Source organism: Macaca mulatta, chromosome 10, assembly GCF_049350105.2.
Source record: "Macaca mulatta isolate MMU2019108-1 chromosome 10, T2T-MMU8v2.0, whole genome shotgun sequence".
Classification (NCBI taxonomy): Eukaryota; Metazoa; Chordata; class Mammalia; order Primates; family Cercopithecidae; genus Macaca; species Macaca mulatta.
The window spans coordinates 84,644,051-84,661,602 of NC_133415.1; the positions used below are offsets into that span (position 1 = coordinate 84,644,051).

At 54.4% G+C, this 17,552-nt stretch overlaps 1 protein-coding gene across 1 annotated transcript; it reads left to right on the forward strand.

Annotated features, from left to right (window-relative positions):
* The first annotated feature begins 26 nt into the window (after positions 1–26).
* MYLK2 (myosin light chain kinase 2) lies at positions 27–15,450 on the forward strand. Its single transcript, XM_028828292.2, has 13 exons — positions 27–265; positions 370–469; positions 960–1,380; positions 2,255–2,550; positions 4,299–4,404; positions 5,077–5,170; positions 7,418–7,527; positions 7,610–7,751; positions 11,590–11,660; positions 11,785–11,913; positions 12,478–12,630; positions 12,779–12,911; positions 14,493–15,450. Exons 2-13 carry the CDS (start codon positions 418–420, stop codon positions 14,571–14,573), a joined length of 1,788 nt encoding a protein of 595 aa, XP_028684125.1. The 5' UTR covers positions 27–265; positions 370–417; the 3' UTR covers positions 14,574–15,450.
* Positions 15,451–17,552: the final 2,102 nt, after the last annotated feature.

Here is a 17,552-nt window from a genome sequence, read left to right on the forward strand (position 1 = left end):
CGCTTGTTCCAACATCATTCTCCCCCCAGTCGGGCCATGGGAAGAATGCCGTGTCCTCTGAACGGGGGCCAAGAGTGACAGGTGGTGGCAGTCCTAGCTGCATGGCCCCTGGTGTAAGAGATCCTCTCCTCCGTCCCCGCCTCCACTGCCCACACCCCTGCCTCCGCCTCTGCCCACCAGGCCCAATCCCTTACAACTGCCCGGGACTGCTCCTGAGCAGCCGCTGGGAGACAGACGGCCACCAGGTTGCCCCTCTCTACTCCAGGTACCTCTCTCCCCTCAGTTAGCAGGCCTCGGTTTCCTGTCTCACTGCAGCCAGACGAGAGGGGAAATTGGACAGCCTGACACACCCCGCTCTTGTTTCTGCAGCTAGAAAGACTTGAGTTAGACAAGCAGCAGCACACGCCTCCCTACCTCATGGCGACAGAAAATGGAGCAGTTGAGCTGGGAATTCAGAACCCGTCAACAGGTGCCAAGCTGGGGCAGGAGATGGAGGGAGGAGCTTGGGAAGGGGGGTTTTGAATCCAGGGCTGGGCAGGTTCCTCAGTGGGAGTTCTGTGCCCCAGCCTTTGCATGGTGCATGGGGGATCCAGAAACAGAGGAATCTCTGGCTAGGGTTGGGCTGGGTCCAGGGCCTGTATGAAGCCCTTACTGGAGAGACCAGGAAAATGTGAAGCCACCAGGGATGGCTACTGGGGATGCGCCTAAACAGTCAGGGCAAGGATGATGGGGGCTACCAAGGCCCACCCAAAGGGCCGGAAGCCTCCCACAGAGGCCCTCCAAGGTCGCAGCAGCTCATCTCTAGGGGCCATCAAGTGGCCCCAGAGACTCAGTGGGACAAGCATTTGCAAGTTGTTGCCTGGGTGGGAACCTGGGCCCAGAGCTGGTCTCTGCCCAGCCTGGGTGGGGAGGGAGGGAAAGGAGGGTGGATCCTGATGGGTATCTCACCTCCTTTGCAGACAAGGCACCTAAAGGTCCTGCAGGTGAAGGACCCCTGGGTACAGGGAAAGACCCTGGCCCTCCAGACCCAAAGAAAACTCCCGATCCACCCACCCTGAAGAAAGATGCCAAAGCCCCTGCCCCAGAGAAAGGGGATGGTACCCTGGCCCAACCCTCAACTAGCAGCCAAGGCCCCGAGGGAGAGGGTGACAGGGGCGGGGGGCCTGCGGAGGGCAGTGCTGGGCCCCCGGCAGCCCTGCCCCAGCAGACTGCAACGCCAGAGACCAGTGTCAAGAAGCCCAAGGCTGAAGAGGGAGCCTCAGGCAGCCAGGATCCTGGAGAGCCCAGGGTGGGCAAGAAGGCAGCAGAGGGCCAAGCAGCAGCCAGGAGGGGCTCACCCGCCTTTCTGCATAGCCCCAGCTGTCCTGCCATCATCTCCAGGTGAATATCCCCTCCTGGGAGTGGGGAGGGGTCCTGTGGCTCCTACCCTAGGGTTCCTGCTTAATTCCCTTGTCTTAGTCATGGTCGTCATCACATTCGGTGCTGGGAATGATAGTTCTGACATTCAGTTTCCTCTGTCCTGCGCATTGCATCTACCACCTTGTCCCCTGCAGGAACCAGAACCTTGCCATAATTCGTAGAAGGCTGGAATAAGACCCTCAAAGACCGTCTAGATTGAACATATCTTCTCTAGGCTTCTGGGGTCCAGAGTTCCCCTTACTCCATGGGCTTGGGTCTAGCCAAGGGCAGGATTGAGATGTCAGGCAGAAAGGCTAAAGGTGTCAGGCAAAAGGCTGTGTGTTTCCTAGGACATCCAGCATTTTCCTGTTCTTCTTAATATAATTATTGGTAAGATATGAAAAGATGACTAATAACCAGATAGGAGGATCACTGACAATATTTTCATAACCATAATATAGCACATCTGTGATGCAATCAGTTATACTTACCTGAATGCTAATGAGGTCATTAATGATATATTGTAAGCCACAATAATAACACCATATCAATTTGGTAATTATGTGTTAATTATATCACAACAGATTTTATGAATCAAGAGCTACATAACTCCCTAGTTGTATCCACATGATGATTAACCATATCAACAATCCTATTAATAGTTATTAATGATTTATTAGTACGTTGGTAGTCAAGATAATGACCACATCCCTTGATTTTGTGCCAAGTGAATTTAGCTGTATTACACCACGCATTTGGGATGGGGTTGGATTAGCTCTGCAGATTGCATTGAGACTTGCCTGAGGCCACAGGCTGTGGCCGCTGAGGGCTTCACCTCTGTGTTCTCACCTTCTAGTTCTGAGAAGCTGCTGGCCAAGAAGCCCCTAAGTGAGGCATCAGAGCTCACCTTTGAAGGGGTGCCCATGACCCACGGCCCCACGGATCCCAGGCCAGCCAAGGCAGAAGGAAAGAGCATCCTGGCAGAGAGCCAGAAGGAAGTGGGAGAGAAAACCCCAGGCCAGGCTGGCCAGGCTGAGGTGCAAGGGGACACCTCAAGAGGGATCGAGTTCCAGGCTGTTCCCTCAGAGAAATCCGAGGTGGGGCAGGCCCTCTGTCTCACAGCCAGGGAGGAGGACTGCTTCCAGATTTTGGGTAGGTTGCTTCCAGATTTGGGGGCAGGTGGGGGCTGGGGCTGTCCTGGGGCCATGGGGAGGGAAGGGGGCTGTCAGTCCCAAGTCTCTTGTTCGGCGGTCTGAACTGCCCTGAGCCATGCCTTACCCAGGCCCATTCATCTAAGGGTCACACAACTCCAGAAAGTATTCCCTTTTTAATGAATACTTATTCATTCATTTGTTTTAAAAAACAGGATCTTGCTATGTTGCCCAGGCTGGCTTCAAACTCTCAGCCTCAAGTGATCCTCCTGTCTCGGCCTACCGAGTAGCCGGGACTACAGGCGTGTACAACCATGCCTGGCTTTTTTCAATCTTATTTTTTAAAATTTATTTTTACTCTTAAATTTGGTATTCCCTTTTGATAGGTGGGGAAAGGAAGGCTCAGAAAAGGGAAAATGAAGTTCCCAGAAATATCCAGTGAAGACAAGATTTGAACCTGTCAGTCCTCCCAGACTCCAGAACCCACTTTTGACTTTTTTCTACTTTGACTAAAATGGGGTTAAAAAAAAGAAAAATCAGGCAGATTATTGGAGCAACATAAACTCTCTGGTCTATGGAATTTGGAGTCAATCTGTAGAAGGGCTCAAATGCCAGGCTTAGTAGCTAAACTGCATAGTGGGGTGGGGTCATGGGAGCTATAGAGGGCTCATGAGTTGAGGAGCACAGGTGCCTGTGTGTGGGAGCAGTGACCAAGGAAGCTGGGCATGTGCAGTGGGGCAGTACTGTGGAGTGGCCTTCATTGATGATTAAACAAGCAGCCCGTGGCTTGTTCGTGGGCCGCAGAGAGCACTGAGCGTGAGTGAGCTTAGCCAGCAGGTGAATAGGGAAAGGGCCTGGGCAGGGGTGCGGCAGGGCTGGGGGTGGGGTGAGATGGGGTCAGGAGAGCCCAGAGTGTCCTGATGCCCCCCTGCCTCCAGACTGAAGTGCCCTGGGAGACCCGCCAGCCTGAGTGGTGAGCGGCACCGTGCCACCCAGACAGGGTGGGAGGACCTGGCGGCTGGGCGGCAGCCAGGAGCCCTGCCTCCGCCCCTAGCAGCCGCAGAGACCTCCGCCCCGCCCCGAAATTGCATCCTAGGGTGACGGGATCTGAACCACCTCCAAAGGCCGTCTGATTTATCACCAGCCCGGCTTCCCTGCCGCCTCTTGCTATTTATAAAGAGGTTTCATTTCCCGAGGACAGCCTGCCGCCCTGCCAGCCTTCAGGGCGAGCGGTAAACCACACTTGCCGCTAGGTGGCGACCTCTCCCCACCAAACAGCCCAGTCCCTGGTCCCGCCGCGCCATAGGCGGTCTGGCCAGCTTATGGTGTTACTAGAATGGCGGGTGGGCAGGTCCCACCACCTACCCCATCATTCAGACATAGCAACCCCACTGCCCGGCATTCCGCTTTATAGCTGCTGTGTTTGATTGTTTTTGGTGGAAATGCAGATAGCTCGGGATGGAGTCCTCGTGCCTTATAGTGCAGAGGGTTCAGAAAAGCCAAGCTCCCATCCCGCTTGTTCTGCCAGGAGAAACTGGGTCCTCTCTGATAGGGGTGTTGTGTTGGTGGCAGAACTGACGTTGGAAACTGGGCCTCATAGCCCCTATCCTGGAGCCAGGTGTCTCCCAGGTATCACTTGGTGAGCTTAACTTCCCCGGATGGGGCCCAGGCCAGCAGGAGGGGGTGGTGCCAAGGGGAATCCTCAGCAGCCCCTGGCACGGACCATGAGGGCTGTGATCTGTCCCCCAGATGATTGCCCGCCACCCCCGGCCCCCTTCCCTCACCGCATGGTGGAGCTGAGGACCGGAAATGTCAGCAGTGAATTCAGTATGAACTCCAAGGAGGCGCTCGGAGGGTGAGATCTGGGACCCCAGCTGGGCACTCATGGACAGAGAGCGCGCCAGGCTCCTGTGGCTTCACATTTCCCCTGTGCAAGGCCCAGACACGCACCCCACTTAGACATGGCCACGTGGACACGTTCACCTCTGTGTGGGACACACACTGTGTGTAGCTGTCACATGCTGATGTGCACTCAGTGTTGCTGTCACTTACTCAGACACACCGTCAGCCATTCAGTGCTTCCGTAGGAAATACACAACATTTTCCTGTCTGTCTCAGCTCCAGGCACCACACTGACCCCCTCATGGTGATTCCTGCTTTGTAAAAAGCCCTGACTCAGTCTTGTACCTCTGCAGATCCTCCCTCTGCCTGAAGGTGCCCTCCCCCAGGGCCCAGGGCCTGCCTGCCCTAAACCTCTAAGGGTCGCATCCCAGGGCCATCCTCCCTACATGCCTGCCCTTCCTGTGCACGTGGTTTGTGTGGTTCAAAGAACCTGCTTCAGCCATTGTCCTGGCAGAACAGCTCACAGCTTCAGGAGGGAGTCAGGGCTGGCTGGGGTGAGTGCTCCCGTCTCACCAAAGGGGATCCAGAGGCACCACTGGGTCTGGGACCAAGTTAGGAACAGAGCAAAGGATGCCACTGACCCCGGTGGGCTCTGGGGTCCCCTTATAGCCTCTTCTCTTTCCAGTGGCAAGTTTGGGGCAGTCTGTACCTGCAAGGAGAAAGCCACAGGCCTCAAGCTGGCAGCCAAGGTCATCAAGAAACAGACTCCCAAAGACAAGGTAGTGAGGTGGGGGAGTGGTATCTGCCCAGGATGGGGAGGGGATCCTTGGAGTGGGCACCTCTCGCCTCCCTCCACCGGTGCTGCTGAACCCGGGGCCTGTTATGGGAGTTTGTTGCAGTGAAAATACTACACAGATAGATGGACGGACAGCCCTGCAGGAGGGGCCTGAGGACCCTATCCATAACCAGATACTTCAGTTACTGAACTTATCTATGGACTTCCCCTTTTAGGCATGGGATATTCATGCCCTCTGGTTCAATTCAACAAACACTGATGAGTGTGGGCTCTGGGCCAGGCCCTGTGCTGGGCACTCAGGGTCCTGGAGTGAAGTGGGTGTGGTCCCCACCCTCAGGAAACTGATGCCAAGGTAAACAAGCCTGGTCTAGAGCTTTGCCTCTAGCACCCACAGCCTGGGCTAGGTTCAGAGGAGGCCACGAGCAGCATTTGTTCAAGGAATGAAAGAATGCAGGCAGGTAGAGTGAGGGAGTCTGCTATGTGAGGAGGTAATAGCAACCTGGTATGACCAGAGCTGTCACTCAGGGAAACTGGGGGTAGCATGTGAGGGTTCAAGAGAGCTTCTGGCTCAGGCTGAGGGGTCAGGGAAACTTCCTGGACCAACTGACTTTTGAGTGAGGGCTTTGAGGAATGAGGAGACGTTCCAGTAGAGAAGGCAGGGGCAGAGTTTCAGGCAGAGGGGACTACGGGAGGAAAGGCTTGAGGGCCAGAGATAGCAGGAGGTGCCGGGGAGTGAGGGTCTAGGCATCCCAGACAGAAACCGCAGTGTGGGCACAGGCCTGCTCCCAGCGAGAGCATGAGAAGCAGCTCTAGTCGCTCTAGCCCTGGGTCCCCATCATGGCTCTAAGCACACTGGAAGGAGTGCATTTTCTATGTGATAATGTCCTTCTTTGTCTCTTCCACTCACAGGGCCTGGATCTGTATTATTGACTCCTGGGTCCCAGGCCTCTATCATAGGCTCTGGCTCAGCGTAGATGCTCAGCACCTACCTGCGGCTCAATTAACTGGAGTCAGTTATCAGTTGTTAACTATTGAGCACTTTTCCTCTGCCATCTACTGGGTCAGGGGCTGGGGAAATGCCAGTGAAATAAAAACACCCCCGCCCTCATGGGCTGACATGTTAGAGTGGAGGGAGAGACAATTAAAACATAAAGCAAAAAAAAAAAAAGGGAGAAAAGAAAAAAAGGCCTGGCATCAGGTGCTGAGAAGCGCTAGGAAGGAAAATAAAGCCAGGTAGGGTAGAGGGGGTACGGGGCTGATGAGGGCCCTTTTACATAGGGAGGTGAGATCGGTCCTCTCTGAGAAAGAGGTATGCGAGGTGAGACCTGAATGAAGGAGTGGGTAAAGGCAGAAGGGGAGCCATTCCGCCAGTGAAACAAGGGTTAGTGTTTAACCATTGAATCTGGGTAGGGCAGGTGTGGAGAGAGGCCCGATTTACAGCATTTGCCATTTCCCATGGTGTAAGTATTCCTATTATAGCTGATATATCAGCCTACCGATGTGACAGCTGGCTTACGACTTTCTGAAAGTGACAAATAATGGTGTCTTAAACTAGGAAGGCAGTGGTGGAGGAGGTGAGAATGACTGGATGTATAATCTAGCTTGAAGGTAGACGATGTTGAAGAGTTGGGTTGGAGGTGGGGTGTGAGGGTGTGAGAGTAAGGGAAGAACTTAGGATGGCTCGTAACTTTTTGTCCTGCACCCTTGGGCGAAGCGTGGGAGTACTTTTGCTGCCAGGCAAGCCAAGAGCAACTCAATTGTGGGGAAGGGACGTTGTCTAGGGTCTAATTTTGGACATGATAGATTTGAGATGTCTATTAGACAACGAAGGTAAGTAGACAGAGATATTGGAGTCTAGAATTCAATGGCGTGCTCAGAGGTTGAGGTATGTATTTGGAAATTGATGACTTTGGATAAAATGTAAAGTCATGAGACTTGATGCAGATGCCCAGGGAGAGAGCAGAGAGAGGGAAGCGGTGAGGGGGGAGGATGGAGCCCTTGGCATGCCAGTACTCAGGAGAAGAGCCGGCAGAGGGAAGATGTCTCAGCAGGCATGACTTGGAGTGGTGAGGACCGCAGATGTGGGGCTGGGGGAGAGAAGAGAGGCGAGGACGAGGCTGAACAGTGATCCGGGCAAGGCTAGCAGGCCTGGTCAAGGGTGTGGGTATGGAGGGTGGGTGGCAGGGAGTGATGGTGTCCAACTGGTACCCTTGACTTCCCTGGTCCCCAGGAAATGGTGTTGCTGGAGATCGAGGTCATGAACCAGCTGAACCACCGCAATCTGATCCAGCTGTACGCAGCCATCGAGACTCCGCATGAGATCGTCCTGTTCATGGAGTAGTGAGTGCCTGAAGTTGGGGTAGGGGCTGGGTGAGGGTACCAGCTGGCATGGAGCAAGCCGTGGAGGGGTCTCTGCACACAGCATCGAGGGCGGAGAGCTCTTCGAGAGGATTGTGGATGAGGACTACCATCTGACCGAGGTGGACACCATGGTGTTTGTCAGGCAGATTTGTGACGGGATCCTCTTCATGCACAAGATGAGGGTTTTGCATCTGGACCTCAAGGTACTGGACTGGGGCCTCCTGGGAAGGGTCAGGGGCAGCATCCAACCCCCTGAGATCAGTGCTGTCACCAGCCATCCCTCTGCCCTCCCATCCCTCCTTCTCTTCCTTCATCCATCCTTCCCTTCATAGATTCAGAAAGGGTTTATGGAATACTTACCAATGCCAGGAGCCAGGGACACAGCAAAGGGGGGGGGGGAAGACATGGCACCAGCTTTCATGGAACTTCTAGTCTAGTACTAAGTATTTGTTGAAAGGGCGTTTTGCAGTCCTGTGAGCCCCAAGCTCAATGTGTCACACAGACAAGTGACTAGTAAGTGTTGCAATAGCACCTGCCTCAGCGTTGGCCGATGACAGGTACTATGAGTGTCTGATCATTTATTCAAAATCAACAAATATTTCTTGAAGGCTTACTTTATGCCAGGCAATGCTCTAGGTGGTGAAGATCCTGTGGTGAACAAAACATAAAAATTCCTGCATTCTTAGAGCTCTCAAATAAGTATAGCGTCAGTGCGGCAATGTGCATGAGGTAGGGGCTAACAAGAATGTTTCATGAAAGAATATTGATATCCCTCTTCTTTTTTTTTGAGATGGAGTCTCACTCTCTTGCCCAGGCTGGAGTGCAGTGGCATGATCTTGGCTCACTGCAACCTCCACCTCCTGGGTTCAAGCGATTCTCCTGCCTCAGCCTCCCAAGTAGCTAGGATTACAGGCACCTGCCACCACACCAGGCTAATTTTTGTATTTTTAGTAGAGACAGGGTTTCACCATGTTGGCCGGACTGATCTCGAACTCCAGACCTCAAGTGATCTACCCACCTCAGCCTCTGAAAGTGCTAGGATTACGGGCGTGAGCCACTGTGCCCAGCCTGATATCCCTGTTCTGACCTTGCTCAGTACCATGCACATAGTAGGTCAGGAAGAGCAGATAGGCTTTTGGTTTTGAGACAGAGTCTTGGTCTGTGGGCCAGGCTGGAGTGCAGTGGTGTGCTCTTGGCTCACTGCAACCTCTGTCTTCTGGGCTCAAGCAATTCTTTTGCCTCAGCCTCCCACGTAGCTGGGATTACAGGCGCGTGCCACCACACCTGGCTAAGTTTTGTATTTTTAGTAGAGACAGGGTTTCACCAGTTTGGCCAGGCTGGTCTCGAACTCCTGACGATCTGCCTGCCTCGGCCTCCCAAAGTGCTGGGATTACAGGTGTGAGCCACCGTGCCTGGCCGCAGATAGGTTTTATACATTGCAGCAACTCCAGTCAGTTGTCAGTAGCTGTCCAGAGCTCGGTGTGGAGCAGGCAAGGGCAGCAGGAGTGCAGGGAGTTGGCAGTCCTGATGGCAGGTATTAATGCTGTGGGTTAAGTGGCAGGACATGGAATCTTAATGTGGAGGCATGTGAACACCCATCAGCAAAGTGGATGGTAGTTTCATTCATTCATTCCATAAGCACAGGCTGGGTATTTTCTTTAATTCATTCGTTAAGCACGTGCTGGGTACCTGCTCCTGGAAGGCCTGGTGCTAGGCATAGGGACTATGAAGGAAATGGTCCCTGTCTCATGGAGCCACCAGGGGAAACAGACATTCATAAAACAATGACTAACTAAATAGGTCACTTTAAGCAATGAAAAGTGTATGAGAAAACACACAAGAGTAATGAGGAATCGCACTGGGTGAAATTGAAGTCGGCACAGCTCTGAAGCAGACAGGGAGATGCTGTTGCTGCCTCTAACACCTGTCCCAGTTTTGCTCTGTGCCTGATGCTGTCTGAGTGAGGGTGCCATCTTCCCAACAGTTCCCTGGGTTAGGCGTGTTAGTATCACTGCCACTGACAGAGGAGGACACAAACAGAGTGAGGAGGTGGGTTTCAGTGGGGCCAGAGTGGATGCAGAGAATTTAGATGCTGATAGAGTACGTAAGCCAGGAGAGAGATGCTGGGGGCTTGAGCCAGAGTGTCAATTGGGGAGGGGAGGGAAAGGGGCCAGATGGAGGATACATTTTGGACACAGAGCCAATCTGATGTGCTGAGGGTTTGCATGTGTGAGGGTTAGGAAAAGAAAGGATCAAGGGTGAGTCCTGAGTTACTGAACAGATGGTGGTCCCTTCGCTGAGCTGGGGGCAGTTAGTGCCTGCATGATAACATTGGAAGCCTGCCTTTCGCTTGTGAAGGCTAATTTCTTTGGGGTAGAATAGGGTCCCCCAATTAAAATGCAGTGCTCTGGGAAGAAGCTCAGTCGTGAGCCTCTATATCTAAAACGTGTTTTGTTTTTTTTTTTTCGGGATAACTATACGTTTTTCATTAAAAAAGTGTTTCACAGTCAAGTAGGTTGAGTGCACTCCAGCCCACAGGCCATGTCCTGGGTCTCTTGGCTGCAGGGCTTCTGAGGGCCTTCTATGTGTAGACGGAGAATCTCTGAAAGGAGATTTGAGTCTGCTTCATTTCCCCAAGTGCTTGTACCCTGGGAACCTTCTTTTCTTTCCTGTTTTGTGGGACACCAGGCCAAGCTATTAAAATCATTCGTATCTACTCTGAGTTAATCTATCAGTTGTAAAAGTGCCTTCAGAAAGTGTCTCATTGGGGGACTTAAGTCAAATGCCCACAGAGCCCAGACAAATAACAAAAACATGTTGAATGGGAGGGATCGGGGCGGGTGGCGACCACGGGAGAGCTGGAGGATGTTTGTCCCATCTCAGGCTGTCAGTGGCAACTTGCTCCAAAGCATGTGGCCCATGTGGCCAGGGCTTCCGGTGTTTCAGGAGGTGCTGGAATTCAGGGTTTTTGTGCAAAATCTCCTGCCTTTGAACCATTGTTAACTTAAAAATGTTTATACCCTGCAACCTCAGATTAGTCCTGTGTCCTTGTGTGATAGGAAGAGGAAACGGAGGCCCAGAGTAGAGAGGAACTGGGCTTACAGTAACGTCATCCGTGTGTTCACTTGTGCATGGGACACAGGTTTCCCCTGAGCCTTGGCTGAGCCCCTACTGGGTGCCTTTGTTAGACCCTGAGGGTGGGACCCAGGAGGCCAGGAGAAGATGGTCCCTGGCCTGGAAGAGCCAGCCCTGTAGTGGTGGTATCAGAACATCACAAGGCCAGTGCTGGAGTCAGTCCCGCGTTCATTTCCTGGCTCTGTCGCTTACTTGCTGGGCAACTGTGACCTAGTCACTTCTGTGCCTGAGCCTCAGCTTTCTCAGCTGTCAAATGGGAATGGATGGTAATAGTATCTCAGTGTCACAGTTTCATCTCAAGGTAACAGCGTGTGCCTCCTAGATCTTTGGGAAGGACTGGGGAGCTAAAGTGAGAACGTGAGTGGACCGGGCCTTACGTTTTGTAGCTCGTCATCATCACTAACTGGGGAGACAAGAGTAGCTCATCTTCCGGCAACCCTGGAGTGGTGTGAAGCCCCATGTTCCCGAGAGGAAGGCTCTCCGGAACTGAGCTGGCATCTTCTTTCTCTCCTCTCTGGAGCTTCATGTATCTGGTGGTGGCCCTGCACTGGCCCCCCAGCCCGGGGCAGGGAGCAGCAGGCAGTCATGCCTCCTCTCCACAGGCTTGTTTCCCCATCCTCAGAACTGCTAGAATGTGGTGGTTCTTTCTGGCCTTAGACGGAGGGGATCCCACCTGACCCCATCACGTCAGGTCCTGTGCTTTAAGGCCTCGCAGAAGCCCCTCTTGGGGGACTTGCCTCAAGATCTCTCTGTGCCCAGAACAGGCAGGGCTGGAGGGTCTCTGGCAGCTGCCCACTCTGGCAGCTTAGACCTCTGCCTCAGGGAGCCTGGGGCTTGCATGGGCCTGGTGGGAGAGGGAGGGTAAGCTGGTCAGAGGCCAACCCAGGCCACCCCCTTTCTCCTCAGCCAGAGAACATCCTGTGTGTCAACACCACGGGGCATTTGGTGAAGATCATTGACTTCGGCCTGGCACGGAGGTACTACCCGGGTGGGTGGGGAGGGCAAAACAAGACTCTGAGGTTGGCAGGGAACGGGGGTGGGGTGGAGGGGGCATGGGTACAGGTCGGGAGCTGTGCTCTGAGCCCTTGGTCTCACCTCCAGGTATAACCCCAACGAGAAGCTGAAGGTGAATTTTGGGACCCCAGAGTTCCTGTCACCTGAGGTGGTGAATTATGACCAAATCTCCGATAAGACAGACATGTGGAGTATGGGGGTGATCACCTACATGCTGTGAGCTCCGAGGCGGGTCATGTTTATGGGGTTGGTGGGGCATGGGGGCAAGCGGCTGAGGCCAAGATTGGCCCTGGGGTCCTGGTAAGGTGGTCCCACCTCCCCAGTCCCTCAGTCAGAGGTCTGCTGGGGTTGGGGGTGCTAGGGAGAACAGGAAAGGGGAACGTGGTACCCATTTTATAGATGGAAAAACCAAGGTCCCTATAAAGGCATAGCATCTGGACAGCAGATCTCGGATGACCTGGGGTGGGCAGGGGGCCAGTGGACATTTCCTGTGTTTTCACCACATACCTTGCACTCGTCATTCCTCCTCTTCACTGTCACCTGGGAAGCTGGGATGATTATGCCCATTTTACAGATGAGAAGAGTGAGGCTCAGAGAGGGGAGGTGACTTACCCAAAGTCACCCAGCCAGATTCAAACCCAGGTCTGTCCCACGAGAGGCTGGGGGTCTTTTCAGCACATGGCGCTGCCTCCTAGGATCTGCCCCTGTTCCCTACCCTCCTGAAGGTGACTCAGCACCTGCAATCTCACCTCCCTGCCCCCTGCTATGCCCTCCCTCTAGGCTGAGCGGCCTCTCCCCCTTCCTGGGAGATGATGACACAGAGACCCTAAACAACGTTCTATCTGGCAACTGGTACTTTGACGAAGAGACCTTTGAGGCCGTATCAGATGAGGCCAAAGACTTTGTCTCCAACCTCATCGTCAAGGACCAGAGGTGAGGCTCACCCCAGAACCTGAACTGTATGTGTGCAACCTTAGTGTGTCTGAGTGCTGGCAGGGCAGGAGCCGGGTAGAGAGGCCAGCTCAGCCCATGGGGCCTCGTGAGCATGCAGCCCACCCTCACCATGCTGCCTCTCCCCCAGGGCCCGGATGAGCGCAGCCCAGTGTCTCGCCCACCCCTGGCTCAACAACCTGGCAGAGAAAGCCAAGCGCTGTAACCGACGCCTTAAGTCCCAGATCTTGCTTAAGAAATACCTCATGAAGAGGCGCTGGAAGGTACCGCTGGATTCGGGGTGGGGAGGAGGGAGGACTCTGGAGTGGGAAGAGCTCCTGGCGCCAGATCCCAGCCTCCACCATCCCTGCCTTGGCAGGTTCTGTTGACCAGGCCGGGCCCTGTCTGGAAGACAGGATTTACTTTTCTGTTTTTGCCCTGGACTGGCTCCTGTCCTGGAGTGGAGACCTCCACCCAGCCTTCCACTCAGCCCCACCCATCTGGGGCTCTGGCTTCCTTCCTTCATTTTTCAAATATTTCTTGAGCATCTGCTACTTCTAGGCATTGGGATATAGGAGTGGACAAAAGAGACAAAGATCTGTCTTTGTGGACTTACTTTTGGTGGGAGGTGGGGCATTTTCTGTCTTTTTTTTTTTCTTTCAATACGGAGTATTACTCTGTCACCCAGGCTGGAGTACAGTGGCATGATCTTGGCCCACTGCAACCTCCGCCTCCCGGGTTCAAGCAATTCTTCTGCCTCAGCCTCCCAAGTAGCTGGGATTACAGGTGCCTACCACCACACTTGGCTAATTTTTGTATTTTTAGTGGAAACAGGGTTTCACCATGTTGACCAGGCTGGTCTTGATCTCCTGACCTTGTGATCCGCCCGCCTCGGCCTCCCAAAGTGCTGGGATTATAGGTGTGAGCCACTGCGCCCGGCTGAGGTGGGGCATTTTCTAGAGCCCTGGGGAAATAGGGTTAAAGAAGGGTTTTAGAAAAAAATAAGGGCCATCTGCCAGGGGAGAGGTTGCACTTTTTTATTTTATTTTTTTAGAGACAGGGTCTCACTCTGCCTCACTAGCTGGAGCACAGTGGTGCCATCATGGCTTACTGCAGTCTTGACCTTCTGGGCTCAAGTGATCCTCTCCTTTGGCTTCCTGAGTAGCTGGGACCACAGACACATGCCACCATGTCCAGTTAATATTTTAAAGATATTTTTGTGGAGATAAGGTCTCACCATGTTCTCAGGCAAGCAATCCTCCTGCCTCAGCCTCTCAAAGTGTTGGGATTACAGGTGTGAGCCACTGTGCCCAGCCTGCACTTCTAAATAGGGGGGTCAGGAAGGGCTCACTGAGAAGCATGTGAACAAAGACCTGAAGGTGGGGAGGGGTGAGCCATGCCCATACTGAGAGAAGAGTATTCCAGGCAGAGGGAGGGGCCAGTGCAAAGGCCCTGAGTCAGAGGTGCAGTTGGTGAGTTTGAGGAACAGGTAGGAGGCCAGTATGGATGGAGTGGAGTGAGCAAGGACGTAAGAAATGAAGTCAGAGAGGAAGAGGGGGACAGGAGGTGGAGGGACTCATCAGCTATGGCAAGAGGTTTATGTTTTACTTGGAGCAAAACTGGAGCCATGGGAGTGTTTGGAGCGGAGTCATCCTCGGTTCAGGTCTGGCTGACCTATCCATTGAGTGAGGGAAGGACTCCTGGACAATGCCATGTCATGGCGCCTCCTGTGGCCGTTTTGGGCACTGCGCCTTCCCTAGCCTGTGACCCTCCTGGACTGCAGGGGACTTAGAGGGTGCTCAGACACCCTGGAGCTGCCCCCCTGCCCTGGTGTTAACTGGGACTCCCTGTCTTCTATTCTCTAGAAAAACTTCATTGCTGTCAGCGCTGCCAACCGCTTCAAGAAGATCAGCAGCTCAGGGGCACTGATGGCTCTGGGGGTCTGAGCCCTGGGCACAGCTGAGGCCTGGACGCAGCCACACTGTGGCCGGGGCTGAGGCCACACAGCCCAGAAGGCCAGAGAAGGCAGCCAGATACCCAGGGCAGGCTCGCCAGGACAAGGCTGTGCCAGGCTGGGAGGCTCGGGGCTCCCCATGCCCCCGCGCAGTGACCGCTTCCCCGATGTGAGCCGCCTCGGAGTGTGGCCTCCCCATACAGGGCTCCAGCCAGTCGGCCACACCCCAGACGCCAGGCCCCTGTTGAAGCCGCTCCCGGTTCCCTCCCCAGCTCCCCGTCTTTGAACTGCCGCCGTGGTGACCCCTGCTTTTCCCCACTGGGAGCATCCTCAGCCTGGGCCTGCTCCTAGCCTGGGTGCCATGGCTGGGGGGTCTCAGCATGTAGGGCTTCTATGGTTGTGGATGGGAGGCTCCTGGCGGGGCAGGAAGGCCGCAACGCCGATTCCTAAGGCCCAGCTGCCAGGGGAGACAGAGCTGGCTTTGTGAGAGAGGACCTCTGTGCCCCCGCCGCCTCCCCGCTCCCAGCAGATAAGGCCGAGCCCACACCATCTGGCCCAGGCTGGCCCCCACCCACCTTCCTTGCGACCACCAACACACAGGAACTCTGTGTGAGAAAGAGGGCGCCCAGCCCAGGCCTGGTGGAGGGGGAGGGGAGAAGCCAGGGGACACAGGAGACCACCCCCGAGCTTGCCTCAGGGCCAAGCCAGCCCAACCCAACCACTGGGGGTCCCCATCTCGGGGATCACCCATGGCCTCAGATGATGGGGTCAGCAGGCCCAGGAGAAGTAGGAAGGCCATGGGGCAGCCCCCAACCTGCTCTCAGCTTGTGCCTTGTAAATAAATGTACAGGTTGGATGTGGCCTTCTTCCCTCTGTGTGTGCCTGCAGTGGTGTGAGGTCGCCGATGACCACAGTTCACTGAGCACCTACTGTGTGCCGGACACTTTAGCAACATCCGTTAGCTCATAGTGCGGTGGTCCATGCAGGCTCAGGTGCCAGACTTCACAGCATATGATGTGGGCAGGTGGCTTCTGCATGTTGTGCCTCAGTATCCTCACCTGTGAGAGGGCGGTCACAGCAACAGCCTACACTGGGTGTGTGATTACTGTGTGCCCAGCTTTACTTAAAGCACCTGTGTGTGTGTTAACTCATTTACTCCTCACAGCAAGGTTACGAGGCAGGTTTTATTTATTTGTTTGTTTGTTTATTTATTTATTTAGATGGAGTCTCACTCTGTTGCCCAGGCTGGAGTGCAGTGGTGTGATCTTGGTTCACTGCATGCAACCTCCGCCTCCTGGCTTCGGGTGATTCTTACGAGGCAGGTATTATTCCTGTTTTACAGAGGGAGAAACTAAGCCAGAGAGAGTGCGCTAGGATCTACCTCATAGGGTGGGGCCATGGCTGCAGCATCAGTCAGACTGAGCTAAGGCACTCAGGGCTGTGCTTGGCTCAGGGAACGATAATGTTCTTATCCTTACTCCACAAATGAAGAAACTGAGGCTCAGAGAAGAGAAGGAACTTGAATGCCACTCAACAAGTCAGGGACTGGGGCTTGAGAGGAACTCTTCCGTCTCCCAGAGCAGGGCTCTGTCCATGCGTTCACTCTGCCTCTCACCAGGACAGGGTGTAAGCAGAGAGCCTGGTCTCCAGGTGGAGGTCAGGTCTAGCAGGCCTGCGACGGGTCTGCAATGAGGGCTTCAGGGGAGAGGACTGTTCTCTGCTTTTTCCCAGTGGTCACAGCCACCTCACCCCAGGCCAGCAGTGCGGGGCAGGGGAGGCTCCATCTGGGGGAAGCCCAGAGGGCAAGAGAGCTGAACCCTGATAGGGTGCAGCCTTTCTGGCTGTGAGGATGACTGAGAAGTGGGGCTGGCCTGTGGGAACAGAGAGGTTCCAGCAGGAAGAGCAGAGACAGCAGTTAATACGCATCCAGCACCCTCCAGCTGCTGGCCCTGGGCACCACATTGTGTTGAGGATCACATCGGCTGCACACGGTGACTCTGTGAGGTGTTGTGTTGTGTCCATTTCTCAGAGTGGGGAGTCAAGCCTCAGAGAGATTCAGCCACTTGCTCAGGGCCACATAGCTAGTCAGTGGCGGAGCCAGGATTTGTACCCAGATGGTCTGGGCCCAGAGTCCCTTCTCTTCACCACTGCCTGCCTCCTGAGAAACCTTTGGCTTGCCTTTGGACAGAAACCTTGACAGTTCATCCCATCCGTCTCCTGTCTCCATGAACACTGGTCCTCACTGCCATCCCCTCTCTGTTTGAGCCGGGGAGTTCAGAGTCCGGTTGCAGCAGTATCACTTGGGGTGGTGAATGGGTGACTCTGAGGCCTGAGCCTGACTTGCAGTGGGGGGCCTGGGGAACCTGGCTTGGGCTCTTGGTAGGAGGTGCGCTTATGGGCAGGGCTCCTAGGGCTGTGAATTCCTGCCTCCCTGCCCGTCCGCCACCTGCCAGCTGGGCCAGGCCTGTGGTTTCCTCTGAGTGGTTTTCTCGGCCTCACTGGCCCCCACCCATGCTGAGCCTCGGCCACACAGCGTGTTGATGAGGGATGAGTCACCGCCGTTGGGGGAGGGAAGGAAATGAAGTCCAGCCACAGCGGAGATCCAGGGCCTGGATCCAGCTGGGGAAACCGAGGCCAAGATGGGGAAGGTCCTTCATCAGAGACAGTAACAGCTGGAACTAGAACCCAGGACTCCTGACTCGCAGTGCATGCCTCAGTTTCCCCCTCTGTAATATGAAGATGATAACCTCAGCTCTTTTCTCCTCTGCCACTCCTAGGGCCATTGTGACAGTTGAGAGATGGGATGGGGTGCTCATGCACCATATTTTACAGGTGAAAAAAACAGGTTCAGAGAGGGAAAGTGACTTGACCAAGGCCACACAGCAAATTAACATGTCCCGTGCAAGAAGCCTATTCAGAACCCAGCTCCACCCCTTCCCAGGAGCTCTTTATGAAAGCTCTTTATGATTCA

Excerpts from the sequence above, each read along its gene's own strand:
- MYLK2 (XM_028828292.2), top strand. The coding sequence starts at position 418 with ATGGCGACAGAAAATGGAGCAGTTGAGCTGGGAATTCAGAACCCGTCA. Across the intron at positions 5,171-7,417 it reads AACAGACTCCCAAAGACAAG|GAAATGGTGTTGCTGGAGAT; the intron begins GTAGTGAGGTGG and ends CCTGGTCCCCAG. Across the intron at positions 11,661-11,784 it reads GACTTCGGCCTGGCACGGAG|GTATAACCCCAACGAGAAGC; the intron begins GTACTACCCGGG and ends TCTCACCTCCAG.